Here is a 21,126-nt window from a genome sequence, read left to right on the forward strand (position 1 = left end):
CTCCATAGAAGGTTCTGGGACAACCATTTACGGATTTCTCATAAACACAATCGTGGCTCTTGTTCAGGCCTCTGACAATTATCCCTTCAGTAGCGTGATTAGGGTTTGGGTGTGGGTTGTTGGAAGGAGGTATATAGGGGTGATGTGGGATGAGAAAGAAAATTTTTTTGGATAGCAGGTTTGGAAAATTAGCAAAGGGAAGTGTTTTCGGGGATGCTAGAAACCCTATGATAAGACTAAAATTGGGCTAAGCTTTATTAACAAATAATATTGTAGTTAACCCAAACAACAATAGGTAAATCAAATGCTATTGTAGAATTTAAAAATAGGGAATACAATCTTACAAATATCAACGGACATGACACACTACTAGGGTGAATCTTTGGTGGTGGTGGTGGTGGCCGTTAGGGGTTCTGAAAAGATGGCGATAAGGTGGGGATGGTGCAGGATTGTGGGGAATCACGATAAGACAACATCAACTTGTCATGTACGACGGCAAACCGAGAATGGATGGAATAGGCAGGAAATCAACTAAAAATAGGTTATCTCGGGGCGCGAGGATTAGAGAGAACAACAGTTGGGTGAGCTTATAGAGATGGCAGCAGGTGTGGGAGGGCAGATTGGTGGCTGAAGAGATTGGGGGCCTACCCAACAACGACAACATATTGTTGTTTGTGGCGGTGGAAGTAGGTCGGGTGTGCTGGAACAACGGGCGCACAACATCAAGAAGGGGAGGGGAAGGCCTGTGACGATAGTGGAAACAAAGAGGAGGGAGGGGAAGGCGATATTGGCAGACAAAACTGTAGAAATTTAGCAAGATATGATGTATGGGGTGGCTACAACAGGGAAAGATGACGACGACGACAAAAGAAAGGAACTTAGGGGAAGGAGGTGAAGAGTTCGAGATAAACTCCCCACAAGAACAAGCGACAACCGGAGCACTACTCGCCTTTGGATACATCTCTAGATGGGATAAATCAGGATTTCGACGATTGTCCTAAAAAACATGAAAAAACTGAAAACCTAAAATATCATGATCACATATATAAGTCCTAGATAATTAGGATTATATCCCTCTATGGTAAGAAATCACCAAACCAGTGTGGGAGTGTTGATTGGCCTTCCTAAGCTGGACTGATTTGGTCCAGATGGACGAATCGTGAAAAGTAGTCCGTGGTATTGTAGCTCGGGTTGTTATACAATAGCACGAAGAAATATTATGTTCAAATGCCAATTGCATAAAAACACGTGACTAGAACGCACACTAACTCCAAAAATAACGTAATTTGAGCCTGAGATAGTGACTCGGCCCGAAATGATTATTACTACAAGGGTTTATCATTTACCACAGTCGTTTTACTGTGTCCATTTTCTAGCTACGGTTTTGGCGAAAGTGTTTTTGTCCCTCTGTCTTCAATTTCACCCTAGGATTTTTTCATTTTGCTTGTTGTTTATTTAATACTTAATGAAGTAAAACCCTTATTGAAGGCTCTAAAAATGCTGATATGTAATATTTATGAAAATCTAAGTTATGTTTCTTCAAAAATATTTGTAATTAATTTAATTTTTTTTACATGTTATGTATTAGTTTCTTGAAATTGAAACCTTATTTAATCCTGTAAGAATATATATATATACATATCTCGATGTCAGGATATGTCGGTTTCTTTCTGCTAGGGTTTCGCCATCATGGCGAAACCTAGTCTCCTCGTCGATTGCAGTTCGTCGTATCTCTTCTCCATCGCGCTTCATCCGCGTCGTTTGGCATTGATTTTTTCATCGCGCACTGTTACACGCGGCTGTCAGCCCTACTGTCACGCTTCTACGACTCCCGTCCGTCACACGCTGTCACGCTCAAATTGTCGCGCTTCTGTCAGTTGCGCCTCGCTCCCGGCTTCTTCGTCGCGAGTTCTCAACTGCGCTCACTCACCTGATTTCGCGGCTGTCTGCGCTGTCTGTGCCGATCGACAGCTTGCTGAAGAAATGGCTTATGGACGTTCTTACGCCGCCACCCTCGCTAGTGATAGCCCCGTCTCCGCTCTTTCGAATATGTTTCCGCAACGATACTACGACAATTTTGCTCTTGGCATTGAACCAGATTTCTCAAAAAAGCTTCTTGTAAAAACGACAAACCTTCAATCTTTCTCACTGAGGTAGAAATCTCCACCCTAGCTGCGCACTGCCGACTGTTCTTAGTAGGTAAGTTTCTTTATGGAAACCTTAAACTTGAGCTACTTCGAAAGGACTTTGAGCAAATGAAGCTGAAATTGAGCAAATGAAGCTGAAATTGAAATGGGGTTGGAAGATCGGTAAATTGGATGGTCGCCACATTCTTATTCAATTATCAAATGAAGAAGACTACACCCATTTGTTTGCGAGAAGACTTCTTCGAATTAAAAACTAGGTGATAAAGGTTTTTAAATGGACGGTGTATTTTGACCCCCGTACTAAACCTCTTACCATTCCTTTTTGGCTACGCTTCCCGGGTTTGAAGATCCACTTTTTTTATCAAGAGCTTCTCTTCGCTTTAGCAATGGTATACTGTAAATCCCTCAAAGCTGACACGCCTATAGTGAATCTGACTCTGCCTTCAGAAGCCAGAATTTTGATAGAAAGGGATATTACTTTACCTTTTCTGGGAGAAATATGGATTGACACACAACATCAGCACCATAAGGGATTTTGGCAGCAAGCAGAACTTGAACAGATACCACTTTATCCACTTTATTATGCTCACTGCCGTATGTTTGGATATTCTCCTTCTCAATGTTATCAGTTGCATCCGAATTTAAAACCTTCAAGTAAAAACGCTTCTGGATTTGCCCCACCTCATACCTGTCCCTCCTCTCCTGAGTGCATTCCACAGACTATTGAAACACCGGTTGAAACGATGCCACATCTTCCTCCCACTACCGGAGACATTACTGTCTCTGTCCTTCCGACTGATATATTGGCAGATGATTTACTTGGGTCCGATAATCGTGATAGTATTGAAGCTCCACATCCCCATGGTGCATCAGGTGTTGAAGAGACATGTTTACCATCTTTTCAGAATCAAAATGTTGTTACTGCTAGTCAGGATCTGAGGGCTCATTCTCTCCTACATGCCCAACAATTTGTTAACCACACCGATCAGATGAGTCAGTCCTCGGATGAGGAATGACAGGTAACACATCTAGAAAGAAAAAGAAGAATGGAGGCACACTTCAGCTTGGGAGCTTAATGAATGATGCTCTAGTAACTTCGGGTAATGGAACGACACTCAGCAATTTATTAGTTGTCTCCGCTCCTAGAACCAGAGGCAGAGGCAAGACCAAGCTGGCTCGTGCTTAGCAGCTTATTTCCTGCAATTTTTATTTTTTTGTGTTTTATCTATGTTTCATCATTTTAGGATGTTAATGTCTGATGTATCGTATGGGTAGGACACCTTTTTATATATATAATAGATGACGATTTAGGTTGTCTGCACAATAAATTGTAATTAATACAAAAAATTCTCATTTAACTTATTGTATATTGAATGATGACTTTAGTAAAAGATTTATTTAAGGTTCTAGCAATATTAAATTCTTATATTTATTGACTTTTAGATTGTCTTTCTTCACAAAAAAATTGTAAAAAGATAATATTTTCTTATTTAATTTATTATGTATAGACTGTTCACTAAAGTAAAAGTCTTATTTAAGTATCCAACAATGCTGATTTGTGTGGTTTATGAAGTTTTAGGTTGTTTTTCTTAAAAAAAAATGCAGAATTAATGCGATAATTTTTCCTTTAACATGTGTATAAACTGGTCACTGAAGTAAGTCTTATTTAAGTATCTAACAGTGCTGATTTGTGATGTTTATGAAGTTTTAGGTTACGCTTTTTCACAATGTTAAACTAATCCAAAAATTTATCACTTAAAAGGTTGTGCGTGGAGTGATTACTCAGGTATAAGCCTTATTTAAGGCTTTAACAATGCTGACAGTCATAACTATGAGAATTTAGGTTAGAGTTCTTTCTGAAATATGTCGGATTTGTGACAATTAGCATTGAATTTATCGTTTGAATAATGAAGCCAAACTTATGAATATTAAATTATTAATTTTTCTTTTTGTTTTTATGTTTCAATAGTGAATATGCTCACACACCTAATGAGTTAACCTAACAGTAGAAAAATGTCATAAAAAAAAGGTTAATTGTATGTGTCGGCCTGCCACAGTTAAAGATGTTTTTGACAGAGCACGTAACATAACAGAGGAAGTTACTGATCTGATGAGGGAGTTGGACATATATCAATTTACTATAATGCCAAACTTTGAACAAGAAAATGCTTTTGACAGTCAAAATTATCTTCCTATGATATTGAAACACAATCTTTCAACATTGGTGGCCGTTTTTAGATTTACGGCGGATCAGGGGACCATGATTATAATGATGTCAAATAGTGGAGTAGAGGTTGTGGCAGAAGACCTCTTGTTAAAGGATGACTCGATAAAATTGAAACAACGGATGGGCAAATGTTAAATTCATGAAGTCTCTTGATATATTTGTGAGCATGCACATTAATTTTTTTTCTTTCGAACTTATTTTTTTTATCACCACAACTACCATGTTTCATGTGATTTGCTAAGATATGTGAGAATATTCCTAAATTTACTACATGTAATTGGACAAGAGCTATATGTAGTTTTATGATTTCTGACTCTAATGTAATAGCAGAGAGAATGAGGTTGCAGAAATCAATTGCACATATGAGTGGCTTATGACTCTCTTAATGGTATGCATGCATGCTTTTAACAAAGAATTTATATTATTCGAAGTAATTTACCTAAAATGTTATTATTTGTCATGTAGATTTGATTTTTTAACATACTGTTACATCCTTTGATACATGATGCAAGACTTTGTATGATGAGATGGCTAATGTCTGTTTCACGCAACACAATTTTGTGAAGAAATAAATCTTATTTTGTATACTCAGTAGGTAACAATAGTGCTCATTCCTTTATTTTTTTTCATATAATACATTCACATAAAGTAAATATTAAGTGTATGATATGATTAATGTAGGCTTTTGAGTCATTCATTGAGATGACTTCAAATGAAAAGAACTACTTGTTGCATCACGACGCCTTCAATCAATTACAGACCATTCATAATTTCCCCTTCCACCGGCTACAAACCCTTCACTATCTCCCCTTCCCTTGAACTTATTAAAGACCCTTTATTGTCTCTTTACAGCTCCCCTTGATGTTCCCTCTATTCTTCTCATAACACCTATCTTTCTTTATTCTATTTAGTCGATCAACAACAACAAGTGAATCACATCTAATTCTTGTAGATATCTATGGTATAGTTAAACTCTTTAGAGTATGGTTAGTGAAATTGAAAATACACTCGTCGACAAGATAACTGATAATATAACTGATATTGAATTGAGATTGAATAAAAATAGAGTTGAGGCTTAGTGGGTCTGTAAGTCCAAGCACAAACCGAATGTGTATTAATAAGGGGGATATTTTCCTCCTACGAAGAAAAATAAAAGAACGGAGTATGCGAGAGTGATCAAGCTGCGGAGGGTGATCAAGTTAGATATGAATACGGTTGAGCACAGGGGATGAATTTTTCTGATCAAATTTTGTTGGTCGACATTGCTCTTGATGTTAAATTTAGAGATGATAGAAAGGTTAAGAAAGCATATACATCTGGATCTGGGAGACATACAAAAAGGAGAAAGAAAAATACAGATATAAGTGCAATTGCTTTGGTAAATGAAGCTAGGTTAGAGCATTATGTTGATCATTTTGAATTTCGAGAAAAGTATAATATTCCTGAAAGTGAGCTTGGGACAGAGTATAATACAACAACAACAACAACAACAATAATATCAAAAGCCTTAATCCCACTAAGTGGAGTCGGCTACATGAATTCTTTTTCTCCATTGCGTTCTTTTTAGTGTCATATTTTCATTTAATCCTAATAAATTAAGATCATTTTTTATACAATAAGCCCAAGTCTTCCTTGGTCTTCTCTGTCTTTCTTAACATAAGTCGAATCTAAAACATCTACTATTCTAATCGAATCATCAGATGATCAACATTTAATGTGACCTAGCCATCTAAGATAACTCTAATTTTGTCTGTTACTGGAGCAACACCAACCCTATCACAGATGGCAGAAAAAAATGTATGTTCTTAATTTTTTATTGTACCTTTAATGAACATATGAATCTTCTTAATATAATTTGTTAAAAATACTATGTGTTCTGCCCAAACTGGCAAATAAAGTTTTAATCCCTAAAAAGATTGGTGAAGATTTTACTGACTCTGGTATTTTGGTAGGGCAAACAAAAAACCAATATTAGGGCAGAGTTGGAGGTATATTCTCATATTTTTTTTATCTCTACATTTTATGAGTTTATTGATTTTCTTGATGTAGTCAGACAAATTCGTTATAAATTCTTAAAGACAACTATTAAAAAAATATTGTTTGAAAGGGCTGGAGCTTGATGACAAAATAGGAAGAGATTTTATTCTAGTTGATGAATTAAGAGATGATGTATGCTTTAAAAACTTCATTATAGTATTTAGCTTTTAACATTACACATTTTCCTAGCAAACTTGTATATAGTTTATTATGAAGCCTCATCAAGCATCACCGAAGATTGATTTTTCTAAGGGAGATGCTCTGTCATAGCATATGATAGACTTGATCAACAATTTTTGTGCACAATTCACTGATAAGTTAGTCTATAGTAAATTATTTCTATTCAATTCAAGTTATAATTAACTTCAAACTCATGCATATTCTTATGTTGACATTGTAGAGGTGATATTGTGCTCACTTGTGGGAATTTTGTAATATGCAAGAGAAGAATTGATAATATTTTGAATAATTAATATTTGTCTGATGATCATGTAGATACTCTTGCATATATGTTGGAAGAGGATGTGTGCCCGAAATTATATAAACAATACTTGTATATTTCATGTTAGCATTGAATGAGTGTAAGAAGTAATGCATTACTTAAATCAGTCATAAATGACTGAGAAATATTTATATTCATTTATCGTTATTATGTTTCTCTTTTTCAGGGTTATAGTCAAATAAGATATGAAAAAGAAAATTTGATCTCTTTGAACCATGCTACGAAAAAAAACATTCAAATGTTAAAATTATTCTAATTTCAGTAGTTGATAAACAATATCGGACTATACTTATTGAAGATTTTAGAATGAAGAAATGAAATTTATATAATTCCTTGATGAATCCTGAACATTGAAAAATGTGCTTTGAGATTATAATGAAATACCAATTAGCTTTTAAATAAGTATTTAGATATTGTTCGATTAGTCTAACATGTAGTGACTTAATTATTTTATTTATTGCTTCTTTAGGTAAAACTACTTGCTAAAAATATGACTGAGCTTTCAAGTGGGACATTACAAAATAAGAAATTCATTGTGTGAAAGTTCTGCCTACACAAACAAATACCTACAAATGTGGAATGTTTGTGTGCTAATATATAGTAGCACTCTAGGGGCAGAACCTGTTAATTTGACTGACAATGGCAAAATAGAATGAATTTTTTATGGGTCATGTTTATTTACTCTTTATGTTGAATTGCTATGAAATGATTATTCTTGAACCTTTTTATGGTTGACAGTTTGAGTGTTGAACTTCATCTGTGAAGTCAAAATTGTGTTATTTAAATTTGATATCAAAAGTTGATAATTCAATTTCATTTTTTACTATAAATATGAATTTATAGTATGTTCAAATAAAATGTTTAATTAAAGTATCTATTTGTGTTTATATGTGATGTTTATGAAATTTTAAATTAGGGTTTTATTGAATAATGCTGAATTACTACAGCCATTTTTCATTTAACTTATTTTATATAGATTGTTTACTATAGTTTTATCCTTATTTGAGGTTCAAAAGATGTTGTTATGTTAACTATATAAATTTAGGTTATGTTTCTTTATAAAATATATTGGATTTATGCGGAAATATCTCATTTAACTTGTTGTGTATGGACTTATTGCTGAAATAAAATTTTTATTTTAGGTTTTAAAAATATTGATTTGTGATAATTATATAAAATTAGATTATGTTTCTTCAGAAATATATGAGATTAATGCAGGATTTATTATATTATCATGTATTGATTAATTGCTAAAGTAAAAGCCTTATTTAAGTATTTAACAATGCTGGTTTATGGTAATTATATAAAATTAGGTTATGTGTCCTCATAAATCTACCCCACGTGGTGGGATTAAGGCTTTGTTGTTGTTGTTGTTGTTGTTGTCCTCATAAATCTATTGGATTAATAAAGAATTTATTCTATTTTCTTTTTTTTTTGTATTGATAGAATGTTGAAGTAAAAGTTTTATTTAAGATATTGGCTGATATAATATGTTATACTTATGAAGTTTTAGGTTGACTTTCTTTAGAAAAATGTTGAGAAAATATAATAAATTCATCATCTAATTTTTTGTCCATTGATTGATTGTCGAAGTAAAAGCCTTGAGTTGATTTATGATAATTATATAAAATTATGTTAGATTTCTTAATAAATATATTGGATTAATGAATGATTTATTCTATTTTATTGTTGTTTATTGATTGAATGCTAAGGTGAAAACTTTATTTATGACACTAACTTAGATGATATTTTATATTTATGAAATTTTAAGTTTACATTCTTCAAAAAATAGTGAGAAAATACAATAAATTCTCATTTAACGTGATGTTTATTGATTGATTGTTGAAGTAAAGCCTTATTTAAGTCTCTCACAAAATTGATTTGTGGTAATTATTTACAATTATGTTTGACTAATTTAAGAAAAAGTATTGTTTATAATCATGGTTAGTTTTAAAAGTTGTTTTACTTATGTATTTTATTAACTTCTTGACTGCATATAAAATGATTGAATTACTTTTTTGGCCAAAAAAATGAACTGTGCGCATATAATACAAATATTCTTTAACTGTCAACAGATGTACTGCAAACATAATTGTTCATCACTTGCGCTACAAACATAATCATTTTTAAACTGTTTAACATTTGCACAAATTTAAAATTTAAGAATTTTTTTGAGAAATGATATTCATCATCAACTTTGTGTATCATGTTGATGATTGTCTTGCACTTGAAGATAAAATTTTTTCTTAATAATATGTAACCATCTTTATTAGTTAAATCAAGTAACTAAATTCAAAAAGAAATTAATAAAAAAAAAATTATTGACTTGATACCTCCGAGAAACACTGAGATAATATAGAGAAAATGGTAGCATTTTAAATATTCAACACTGCCAAAAGGCAATTGCTAACTCTTCAAATGCCAATATTTTCTCAATATTATCTGTGTTTTTTGGAGTTTTCATTTCAATTATTTTTTTTATATTGTTAATTTAATAATAAAGATTATTACATATTATCAGGAGTTTTGTTTATCTTCAAGTGTAAGAAAGTCATCAGCAAGATATACAAAATTGATGATTGATGTCATTTCTCATAGAAATTCTTAACTTCTAAACTAGTGCAAATGTTGAACAGTTAAAAAATGATTATGTTTGTAATGCATGTGTTGAACAGTTAAAGAAGATCTATATTATGTGTGCCCAACTTACTTTTTTACAAAAAAAAATAATTCAATCGTTTCATATGCAATCAAGAAGCTAACAAAATACACAAGTAGAACAACTGTTAACATTAACTATAATTTTTTAACAATAAACTTTCCAAAATTAATATAACATAATTTTATATAATTACCCCACAACAATTTTGTTAGATTTTTAAATGACATTAAATTAAACAATCAATCAATGCATAACAAGTTAAATGAGAATTTATTACATTTTTCAATATTTTTTTAAAAAAAATCAACTTAAAGCTTCATAAATGTAACATGCCATCTCATCTAGTACCCTAAATAAAATTTTACTTCAACATTATATAAAATACACAACAAAAAATAGAATAAACTCTTCATCAATCTAATAGATTTTTGAAGAAACATTACAAATTTTACATAATTATCATAAATTAGTTTTATTAGAGCCTTAAATAAGGATTTTACTTCAACAACCAATCAATACACACAAAATTAAATGAGAATTTATTTTATTTACTCTTTTTTTTTTAATAAAGTCAACCTAAAATTTTATAAATTAGTGCTTTAAATAAAGCTTTTCTTCAGCATTCTATCAATTTACAACAAAAAAAATATAATAAATCATTTATCAGTCTCATAGATTTAGAAAGAAACATAACATGATTTTATATAATTACCACAAATCAGCTTTATTAGAGCCTCAATTAAGGCTTTTACTTCAACAGTTAATCAATACATAGCAAGTTAAATGAGAATTTAATGTATTTCGCATCATTATTCTTAAGAAAGTCAACCTAAAACTGTATAAATATAATATATCTCAATTATTTCTCTAAATAAAACTTTCACTTCAACATTTTATCAATGCGCGACAAAAATATAGAATAAATTGTTCATTAATCCAATAGATTTATGAAGAAACATAATATAATTTACATAATTATCACAAATCAAAATTGTTAGATTTTAAATAAGGATTTTACTTCAATAATCAGTTTATACATCACAAGTTAAATGAAATATTTCTGAATTAATGGAATATATTTTCTTAAGAAATCTAACCTAAATTTACATAATTAACGCCAATTGAAGAACCTCAAATAAGGTTGTGACATTAGTAAACAATTTATGAATATTAAAAAATGAACGTATTAATTCAATATTCTTCTGTAGAAACAAAACTTAAAACTTTATAAACATCACATATCAGTATAGTTAAATAATTAAAGATTTTCCTTTAACATTATGTAAAATTGACATTTATAACAAAAAAAAAGAATTAAATTATCAACAACTTTTTATTTCAAATTTTAAAAACCCATAATTTTGATTTTTACATATCAACACTCACATACTTTCAGCCATAAAAAAGTTTAAAAATGTTCATTTTATAGCCAGTATCAAGTGTATATAAACTCAACCCTAAAAAAATTCAATTTATTCTGTCAATTTTTGTTGTCAGCCTAATTAACACATTCTATGCCTATAGCTGCTTTCATATATTTACACAAATATTCCACCGATGTAGTTTGTTTGTGTGGGCAGATTTTTCACACCATGAAGTTTTATTTTTTAATGTCCCACTTGAAAGCATCAGCTACATTCTTGGCTAATAGTTTTACTTACAAAAATAATAAATATGAGAATTAAGTCACCATATGTTAGACTATAACATCTAGTTACTTATCAAAAGATAGTTGATATTTCATTACAATATTGTTCAGAATTCAACAGTGAATCAAATCAATTTCACCTAATATTGTTTAGTAATTATTAGAATTAGAATGATTTCAATATAGCTCAAACTTTTTTTTTTATATCCTATTTGGACATAGCTCTGAGAAAAAGAAACATAATAGTGATAAATAGATATAAATATTTTTCAAATTATTTGTGACTGATTTAGTAATACTTTTTACACTCACTCAATACAAGCATGAAATGTACAAGTATTGCTTACGTAATTCTAGTCATAGATTTTTACTCTCTACAAACATATAAACAAAAATATATATGTGATCATCAGACAAATATTGATTATTCAAAATATTATTAATACTTTTCTTGCATATTATAATAGTTTCACAAGTTAGCATAGTATCACATCTGCAATGTCAACAACATAAGAAAAAACATGAGTGTGAAGTTATTATAACTTGAACTGAATAGGAATAGTTTATTAAAGCCTAAATTATTAGTGAATCGTGCACTAAATTAGTCGATCAATTCTATCATATGCCCTGACTTATATCTCCTAGGAAAATCAATATTTGATGATGTTTAATAAAGCTTCATATTAAATTATACACAGTTTTTTAGGAAAAAGTGCAGTGGTAAAGGTTGAATAATACAATGAATTATTTAAAGCATGTCTCATCTCTTAATTCATCAACTAAAATTAACTCTTCTTATTTTGTCATCATGTCCAACTCTTTCAGGCATTATTTATTTGATAGTTGGCTTTAAGAAGTTTTAATAAACTTGTCAGACTATATTAAAAAAATAAATTAAAAAAACAACAAAGCCTCAAAGCCTTAATCCCACTACATCCCACTACATGGGGTCGGCTACACGAATCCTTTTTCTCCATTGTGTCCTATTTAGTGTCATATTTTCATTTAGTTCTAGTAAACTAAGATCATTTTTAATATAATTAGCCCAAGTCTTCCTAGGTCTACCTCTGACTTTCTTAACACAAGTCGAATCTAAAACATCTTACTCTCCTAGTCGGATAATCAGATGGTCGATGTTTAATGTGATCAAACCATCTAAGACGACTTTCTCTAATTTTTTCTGCCACAGGAGCTACACCAACTCTATCACAGATATATTCGTTTACCATTTTGTCTCTAAGTGTAAAGCCACTCATCCACCTAATCATTCTCATCTCGGCAACACTTAACTTATTATTATGCTTCTCTTTTAAAGGCCACATTCAGCGCCATAGAGCATTGCAGATCTCACCACCATCTTATAAAATTTTCCTTTCAGTCTAACGTACTTTTCTATCACACAAAAGACTCGAAGCATTCCTCCACTTCAACCAGCCAACTTGAATTCTACTATTAACATCCCCATCTATTTCACCATCGCTTTGAACAATGGACCCAAGATATCTAAATCGTTCACACCTTTTAATAATTTGATCATCCAAAGTCATACTTCTGTCACTAGAGCTATTACTACTAAAATTACATTCCATGTATTCAGTTTTAGTCCTACTTAAATGAAAACTTTTAGACTCCAATGTTGACCTCCATAATTCAAGTTTTTTATGGGCTTTTTCTCTCGTTTTATCCACGAGAGGGATATCATCAGCAAAAAGCATACACCAAGGTACATCCTCCTGTAGATGTCCAGTAAGACCAATCATAATTAAAGCAAAAAGATATGGGCATAAAGCCGATCCCTGATGTAATCCAACAGAAATAGAAAAATATTTGGTCAATCCTCTTTCAGTTTGAACACAAGTAACAACTCTAGTATACATATCTTTAATGACCTGAATATAAGTCATATCAACACCTTTTTTTTCAAGAACTCTCCAAAGAATATCTCTTGGAATCTTATTGTAAGCTTTTTCTAAATCAATAAAAATGAAATGTAAATTCTCCTTATTATCTATGAACTTCTAATGTATAGCTTCCATAGTAGACCTGCCCGACATAAATCCAAATTGATTATGAGAAACCTTTATGATGCGTCTTAATCTATGTTCAATTACTTTCTCCCATAACTTTAAAGTATGACACATCAACTTAATTCCTCTATAATTTGCACACTCTTGTGCATCCCCTTTAATATTAAAAAAATCAATAAGCTCATAAAATATAGATGAGAATATACTTCCCGCTCTACCTCAATGTTAGTTTTTTGAACATGTTGCTCTACTCAAATATTAGATTCAACAAAATTTTCTTCAAAATTTTCAAAGATTAAAACATCAATTTTCGGATTGAGTTGAACACAATATGTTTAACAAATCAAATTAAGGAGGTGCATATGTTCATTAAAGGTACAACAAAAATTTGAGAACATGCCTTCTGCTTTCCCCCAGTCTCACTTTTAGGATATTATGCTCTCCCCAAAATTCAGAATGATCAACATCATGCTCTAATTCTGCTTCATTTATCATAACAACTATGCTTATATTTATATTTTTCTTTCTCCTCTTTGAATACCTTCCGGAGTCAGGTGTATATGTCTTCTTGACTTTTTTATCATCTGTTAATTTAGCATCATGAACAATGCTAGTCAACAAAATTTGATCAGTAGATTCATCCTCATGTGCTTAACCGGATTTATAACTTAATTACCCTCCACAGCTTGGCCACTCTCGCATGCTCCATATTTTTCCCCACCTATGCTGGGAAAATATTCCCCTTATTAATAACTTCGGCTTTTGCTAGACTTTTAGACGCACTAAGCCTCGGCTTCATTTTATTCAATCTCAATTCAATGCCAGTTATTGTGCCGACGAGTATATTTTCAATTTGACTAATCCTACTTTCAATGGCTTTAACTATATTGTAGATATCTATAATAGTCGAATCTGATTCGTTTGTAGATATTGGTGGACTAGATAGAGGAAAGCTAGGTGTGTTATGAGATATTTAGGGGAAATATCGAAGGGAGCTGTAAGGAGACAATGAGGTGTCTTTAATCAGTTGAAGGGAATCTATTAAATAATCTTTTGTTAATGGAAGGGGAGATAGTTAAGAGTTTGTAGCCCGTTGAAGGGAAAATTGTGCATGGTTTATAATTGATGGAAGGGGCATTGTGTAGCAAGTGTTTCTTTCTCCTCGGAAGTCATCTCAGTGAATGACTTAAAAACCTATATTAATGGGGAAGAGTTGTGTGGTTCTTGTGCAATCATGCGAACTCGAAGGAGAAGTGTTCCGTGTGGTCGAATCCGGCAGGTGAGGAGAGGTAATGCCCTAGCCAAGTAATGGAAGAAGGAAATGGGATTAATCCCGACCAATCAGACAAGAAGAAAAGGCTCGCGTGTATGAACAGTGAAGGAATCAAACGAAGCTATGGATTAAGATATGTTAGGATTTATTTATATTAATATATGAATTTAGATTGTATGTTCAATTATTAAATGCTAATGGCAAGTTTAATTAATCGAGAATTGAAAGCTGATAAATCCTTGGGAATTGAGAAAGAGGAAGAATTTTGAAGTAAAAGGAGGTTAGTGATTTAGTTATAAATTCCTACTCTCGATAATTATATATTTATTTAGAAATTTTTTGAATTATGATTAGGCGTGTTAATAAAGAATAAGAAGGGAGAATTCAAGAGAAATAGAAATACATTCAAGCTTCATTTGAGTAATTATATTTGAAGTGGATGTGATTATTATGAGCAGGACCATTACTTTCAATACCGGCAGCCAAGAGAAACAAATCAAAATCCTAGTGCGGGGCTAAAGATCCTGAATAACTTTATTTCTTTACTTATTTATTTATGCGTGCTTGTAATGTTAACAAATCTTGGCGCTAAAATCGGGTCATCCAACTTTGCCCGAATGCAAGAAGATGCAAATCTCGAAAAGTCTCCAACATAATATTCCATAGTTTCCATGCGAAAGCATGATATTTATCAGCAGATTCCGTGAGCTTGCCATGCTAAGAAGGTAAATGCTAAAATGTCACTAAGATATCTTAATTACAACGGATTAAACTATCCTATTTCACTGCTTATTTTTTCTCCTTATTTGGGAGATGATGGAACTGTTGGCATGATTAAGCCATTTTAATTGAACTTTAACAGATAGCTTTGTATGAATTTTTTTGAATTAAAAGTACTTCTATGTGCATTTTACTGAACTAGAATATAGAAGAAAAAGGGATTATATAATCAAATGAAGAAACTCATTTTTGTCAAAATCATTTTTGGCATGCCAGGATCAAACATGTAAAGTTGTCTACTTATTATCAATATGCGAGTACAATACGTAAAAAATATTTATAATTTATTCTTTAAGCTTAAAATATGTACATTTCTTTGCACTTTTTAAAAAGTTACATAAATCCTTAGTTTTTCCATTTGTATATCATACAACTATAATAGTAGAATTTGGTTGTATTTTACGTCCCTCACTGTGTATACTATGCTGCTAGATTTTAAGAAGGCATGGAGACATAATTCAGAGAACCGTTGGTGGATATTATATCGTGCTGGGAAGGGTGGATGATACAATGAATCTTGGAGGTATCAAGGTATAACTCAGTTGTTTATTGTCATTCAGCTTGTATTAGTAGGATTTCTGCTGCTTCTTTTAAGGGGAATTTACATACATATCACCCAATTCTCATGTATTTAACATATCTAACATCTAATTTTTGCTTTTGCCATTTATACCACCCAAATCTTTCATATCACGTAACAAATAACACCATTTAATTTTTTTTAAAAAAAGTGAAATACACCTTTTCATAAAAATTGATGTCTGGGTGTTATTGATATGTAAATACTTGAGAATTGAGCAGTATGTGTGTAAAATTGTAAATCTTCCAATTTTTTTAATCATATAATGCATCCTGTCTAGCAGACAAGTGCAGTTGAGATTGAAAGGGTATGCAATAGAGCTGATGAAAATGTGTTGGAGACGGCCGCAGTTGGCTTTCGGTCGAGAGCCGGCGGACCAGAGGAGTTGGTTCTCTTTGCAGTGCTGAAAACTGGAATGGCAAAACAAGAAACCAGTTTGAGGGCCAAATTTCAGAGAGCAATCCAAAAGGAACTAAATCCTTTGTTCAAGGTATGAATTTTTTTCATTGAATGCTTACTGTTTTAGTTCAAAGAAGTCTAAAAGGCTAAAGCTGTTTCTGAAGTGTCATATTTTTTTTTTAATTTTTACTATTTCTCATAGGCGAAATTTTTAAAATGGCATTCTTTAAATTTTCTTTCTTATTGAAGATCGACAAAGCCACCATATCAGCAACGACTCTGTATTTTCTGTATTTTTTAGTGCAGGAAAGAAAATCTGTACTTTAAGAGAAATATTTGCGTACGGAAAACATACGCAGGGTTGCGTATATTTTAAGTTATTCGGAGGGTATAATTAGGTTACACTCAAGTTATACCCCCTATAATTCTTCCTATAACATAAGTGTACCCTAGTTATACCCTCCAAATAACCTAAAACGTACACAACCTTGCGCACGCTTTCCGTACGCAAATATTTCTTATACTTTAGGGAGGAAAAGGGGAAAAATTAAAATAAAATAATACTGCATGCATGCATGATGGCCCACCAGCGTCGGTAATAAAAATTTAGCGGCATTTACATATATGTACGACTCAATTCCTATGTATTTATATATCTAACACCTAAATTTTAAATTTTAAATTTTTACATAAATAATTGTGATGTAGGGTGTTATAAATGTAAAAATTATTGCTACCGAGGCTGGCGGCCATCATGCATGCAGGCATGTTATTTTATATTAATTTTTTTCTGTTTTCCTTCCTAAAGCACATATTTTCTTTCCTGTACTATATATATATATATATATATATATATATATATATATATATATATATATATATACACACAAAGTCACCACATCAGCAGCAACTTTGCTGCATTTTCAATATATTTTTTGTGTTGATTTAAAAAAAGAAAAATTAATGATGCCATTTTAAAAATTTCGCCTTTTTTATATGGTTTAAGAATCAACTGTTGAACTGGATTAGAATTAGATGTTTGAATAAGCCTTTGAATTACTTAAACGATGCAATAGTGATTATTTTTACCAATCAATATACGAGATTCTAATTTAGACATTTCACTTTTCAATATTTTGAAATAATAATCACTATTGCGTTCATAAAATAATAATAATAATAATAACAATAATAAAATAATGATCAATATTGGAATCGGTGTTTTTAAAAGCCAGACCAATTCACGAGTTCGACTGTCCGTTCCAGCCGATTCTACGCGAAAGTAGTTTTGAACCAAAGTATTGGTTCATAGTTGAAGCAATCGGATCAGTCGGTGCGGTCCAATTTCTATTAAATCTGATCCCCTTTGTGACCTCTTATTGTATGCCGAACAGGTAAGCTTGGTTAAAGTCGTTCCGGAGTTTCCACGAACGGCTACAAATAAGCTGCTGCGACGAGTTCTAAGGGATGAACTCAGTAAGGGCTCAACCCTCAGCAAACTGTAATGTGCGTAGTTGGTATCTTGATGGATGAATGGATTGGGGATAATAATAATTATGTTATGGCCCGGAACTATTAGCTTTGTGAGTTGTTTTAATGAGTTTAGTAATGCTTAGTGTTCTTATGGAATCTTATTCTGTTGTGCGAAAGAAGATTATATAGCTTGGGACAAGTATGGAGTGTGAAATTAATGAGTCGCTTTATCGCATTCAAATCAGATTGAAAATAAAGGAGAAATCAAGTATGCATGGGCATGTGTTGTAGTGGTAATTACATCATAGCACTCCAAACGGAGCAAATATTACATCCGGACTCGGGATGTAATTTGCTTCTAGAGTCTAATGGTGGGGCGTCATATGTTAAGTGGGCCCACCGTAATGCATTGTGATTGGTTAGTGTTAAAATTTATAGGGCCCACTTGATACGTGACGTCTCATCATTGAACTTTAGATGCATCTGGAGTCTAAACTTAATGTTTTTTTCCTCCAAACGTTGTTATTTGTAAATCCCCGATGTGCTTTTTTTTTTTTTTTTTTTTTTTCAAATTTTCGCTCAAATATCAAAATTCACTATAAAAATTATATTAATATTTTTCACTTTTATCCTTCTTTTTTTAAAATTATCGTTAAACAAACTTGCTTAGGGAAATTTATGTGGTTTTTGTGGACAGTTATTTCTTGATTATAGTTGAAAGGCATAGCATAATCAGAGAATATTGGGTGTTGAGAAGATGTAAGATAAGCCTAAACCAACAAACCCGATGCAATCGATTTATTTTCAATGAGAAAAAATGATTTTTTTAATATTAATATAGATTATTAACTGTTAGTATTATTATAAATTATTTCTCTTTAAGTTAAATATATAATTTATAATGAAATAAATCAACTACAAAATAATTAATAAATCCATAAATCCATCAAAAATGTTGAATGCAGCATTCTGAGATGAAAGTGTTGAATATTTTAGGGAGATGGATTCAAACAATAGAAATGACATTGCTCTAAAGATTTCTTCTTCTAGGGGTTCTCTTTGCCTAATTCATTGATTTCCGAATTGTCAAACTATAGAGCAAATTTGCTGCATATTCACTATATATATATAATATATATATATAACAAAATGAGTTCAGAAGAATTATACAAATACCAATTAGGTATCATCAACCATAATGATAGCTAGTTTTTTAGCTAAATGAAATTGAGAGATACCAAATTAAGATTGTATAATTCTAATCAGCCAAAACAATTGTCTTGAATAAAAACAATCAACCCAACTTAACTAAAAAATCTCTATCAATATTATGACTTGCATAACACATAACCACATGGTTAAACTTAATTAACTAATTGCAAATAAACTTATTTCGTCAGCCTACTGAAGGACGACATCAGGGTAGGCAAACACCCTTTTAGCCTCATCAATTTTCAAAGAATACCATGATGTCGTCCCCTTTAATTATTGTTAGTCATTTGTAAGCCTCTTATAGAAAGTTGGGTAGACAGACACCCTGATGTCTCCATCCAATATATTAAATGCTCAAATACTAAATTTAAGAATGTTGTGTGGGCTAATCAGGTCGACTTATCTATTTAATGAGGTTTTAAGTCCCACCTCACTAGTATACTAGTATGTTTCTCCTCATAGCAAGGACTAGAGTTGACGAGTCTGGTAAGCCTTATGTCCAAATCCTAAAATAAGAATTTACAGGTTCAAATCACCAAACTAGTTTGATCCTCCTCCTTATAAGGAAGGCAGTGGATAGAACATATACCTAAATGCTTAAACTGACAAAATTAGATGCATAGCTTTAAATATAAATATTTTAAACGCCTAACACGCTGATGATGGCCGAGTGGAAAAAATATTTAAACCAGAGGGATCAATCTTTTAAATCAAAATCTTCAAAATAATCAACTAAAATTCAAGCTAAATTAAATCACTTGAAAGCTAAAGCGAAAAAGTCATCCACCCTCCGCAACAGTCTGTCGAGGGTGACAAAATTATGAATGGTTTTAGCTCGCAAAGAGTGAATATCATATTGAACGTATCAATATATTCACAATAAAAGCAATCGCATGCCAGTAAGGACGTGACTCGAGTCTTTTTTCAGTGTGATTTTGCCTCCAAATGGCAACACAAAACAGCGTTACAATCAGAGCCCTCTGACCGGGTGATTGCTTGTATGTTATGGTCATGGTTGCAGCCCTTATGTTCCTAAACGGCTTTCTACTCTTTGAGTTGTGAATCATAAATGTATAATTGATTGACATAAAATCTTATGTTAGCTAAGGTTGACTTAAATTTGTCCCCATAGACAAACATTCACCCAAGATTAATAAGGATCTTTTGGACGACGCAATCCATGGTTGTTGACAAGGATTCTTCTGTCAGGTTGGATCAACTACCTCATCGACTAAGCAGATCAGGCACCACGATGACACATAATGACGGAATCATGGGATCTCGATCGGGTTTCCCCCTTGATGAAGGAACCATCAGATCATGATCGGGTTTCGTCTTCATTCCCCCACCATCTTCTTTAAGTTTTGAGTGGTGAATTTTATAATTTAAATCCTAAGTCGAGAGTTATTATATATTGAATATTCAATTCTTAATAAATAACCTTAATTGAAAGTGTTCTTCTATTATCGGAAGGGGTAATTAACCATAAGGGTTTACGCCTATAGAAAATCTCGAACCCGATATCAAGAAGTCCTCACTGAAATGAGCGTGAAATCTCTGGGTAGTGTCTCGTCTACAATCCAATCTCTCTTCTGAATATTCAACTTTCAAAGCTCAGCAAATAAAAAATAGAATAATGCAAAGAGAGTTTAAGGAGAGCGACCGTGAATTTTCGAAACCCACAATATATGATACGAGCTATCAACAAATGAGTTAATATTCTAGTTAATTGAATTTTATTTGAACAATATATATTATATGATAAGAGCTATCATTGACCTTAATATCAAGTATTTAATAATTTACTTGTTAAACAACAAGAGAGTTTGCTCGGAATATAAATGAACAAGTTCGACCATGTTCATGTTTAGTTCATTTAAGCTTCGAGCTTTTAAAATTGTTCAAGTTTGTTTATTTACTAATTTGTACGAACATTATCGAGTCTTAATCGAGCTGAGTTTGAGTTGTTCATCGAGTGCATTAGTTCATCTACAGCCATAGGGATAAATATTTAGCTGTTGGGAGCACCTCCTCGTGGGTGGCAGGACATCATGTTTAATAGAGGGGCATGGAGACAGTAGTTATAGAGAGACGAACAACACAAATCTCTTTGCGTTTAAGCTATCATGAAGCTATATGAATGAAACATTGAATGCTAT

The 21,126-nt window shown here is 32.0% G+C and overlaps 1 protein-coding gene across 4 annotated transcripts in view; it reads left to right on the forward strand.

The window, feature by feature from the left end:
- LOC110026151 (probable acyl-activating enzyme 18, peroxisomal) overlaps positions 1 to 17,854 on the forward strand; it is a 39,169-nt gene extending 21,315 nt beyond the window's left edge. For 2 of the 4 annotated variants that reach the window (XM_020726987.1, XM_020726990.1), the window contains 3 exons: positions 15,736 to 15,834; positions 16,167 to 16,373; positions 17,677 to 17,854. In XM_020726987.1, coding sequence (XP_020582646.1) covers positions 15,736 to 15,834; positions 16,167 to 16,373; positions 17,677 to 17,787 — 417 coding nt within the window. In that variant the 3' untranslated portion in view covers positions 17,788 to 17,854. Of the gene's footprint in view, positions 1 to 4,701; positions 4,763 to 15,735; positions 15,835 to 16,166; positions 16,374 to 17,676 lie in introns of those variants that run through there. The other 2 variants (XM_020726988.1, XM_020726989.1) reach the window with 2 other exon arrangements.
- Positions 17,855 to 21,126: the final 3,272 nt, after the last annotated feature.

Source organism: Phalaenopsis equestris, unplaced genomic scaffold (assembly GCF_001263595.1).
Source record: "Phalaenopsis equestris unplaced genomic scaffold, ASM126359v1 Scaffold000353, whole genome shotgun sequence".
Classification (NCBI taxonomy): Eukaryota; Viridiplantae; Streptophyta; class Magnoliopsida; order Asparagales; family Orchidaceae; genus Phalaenopsis; species Phalaenopsis equestris.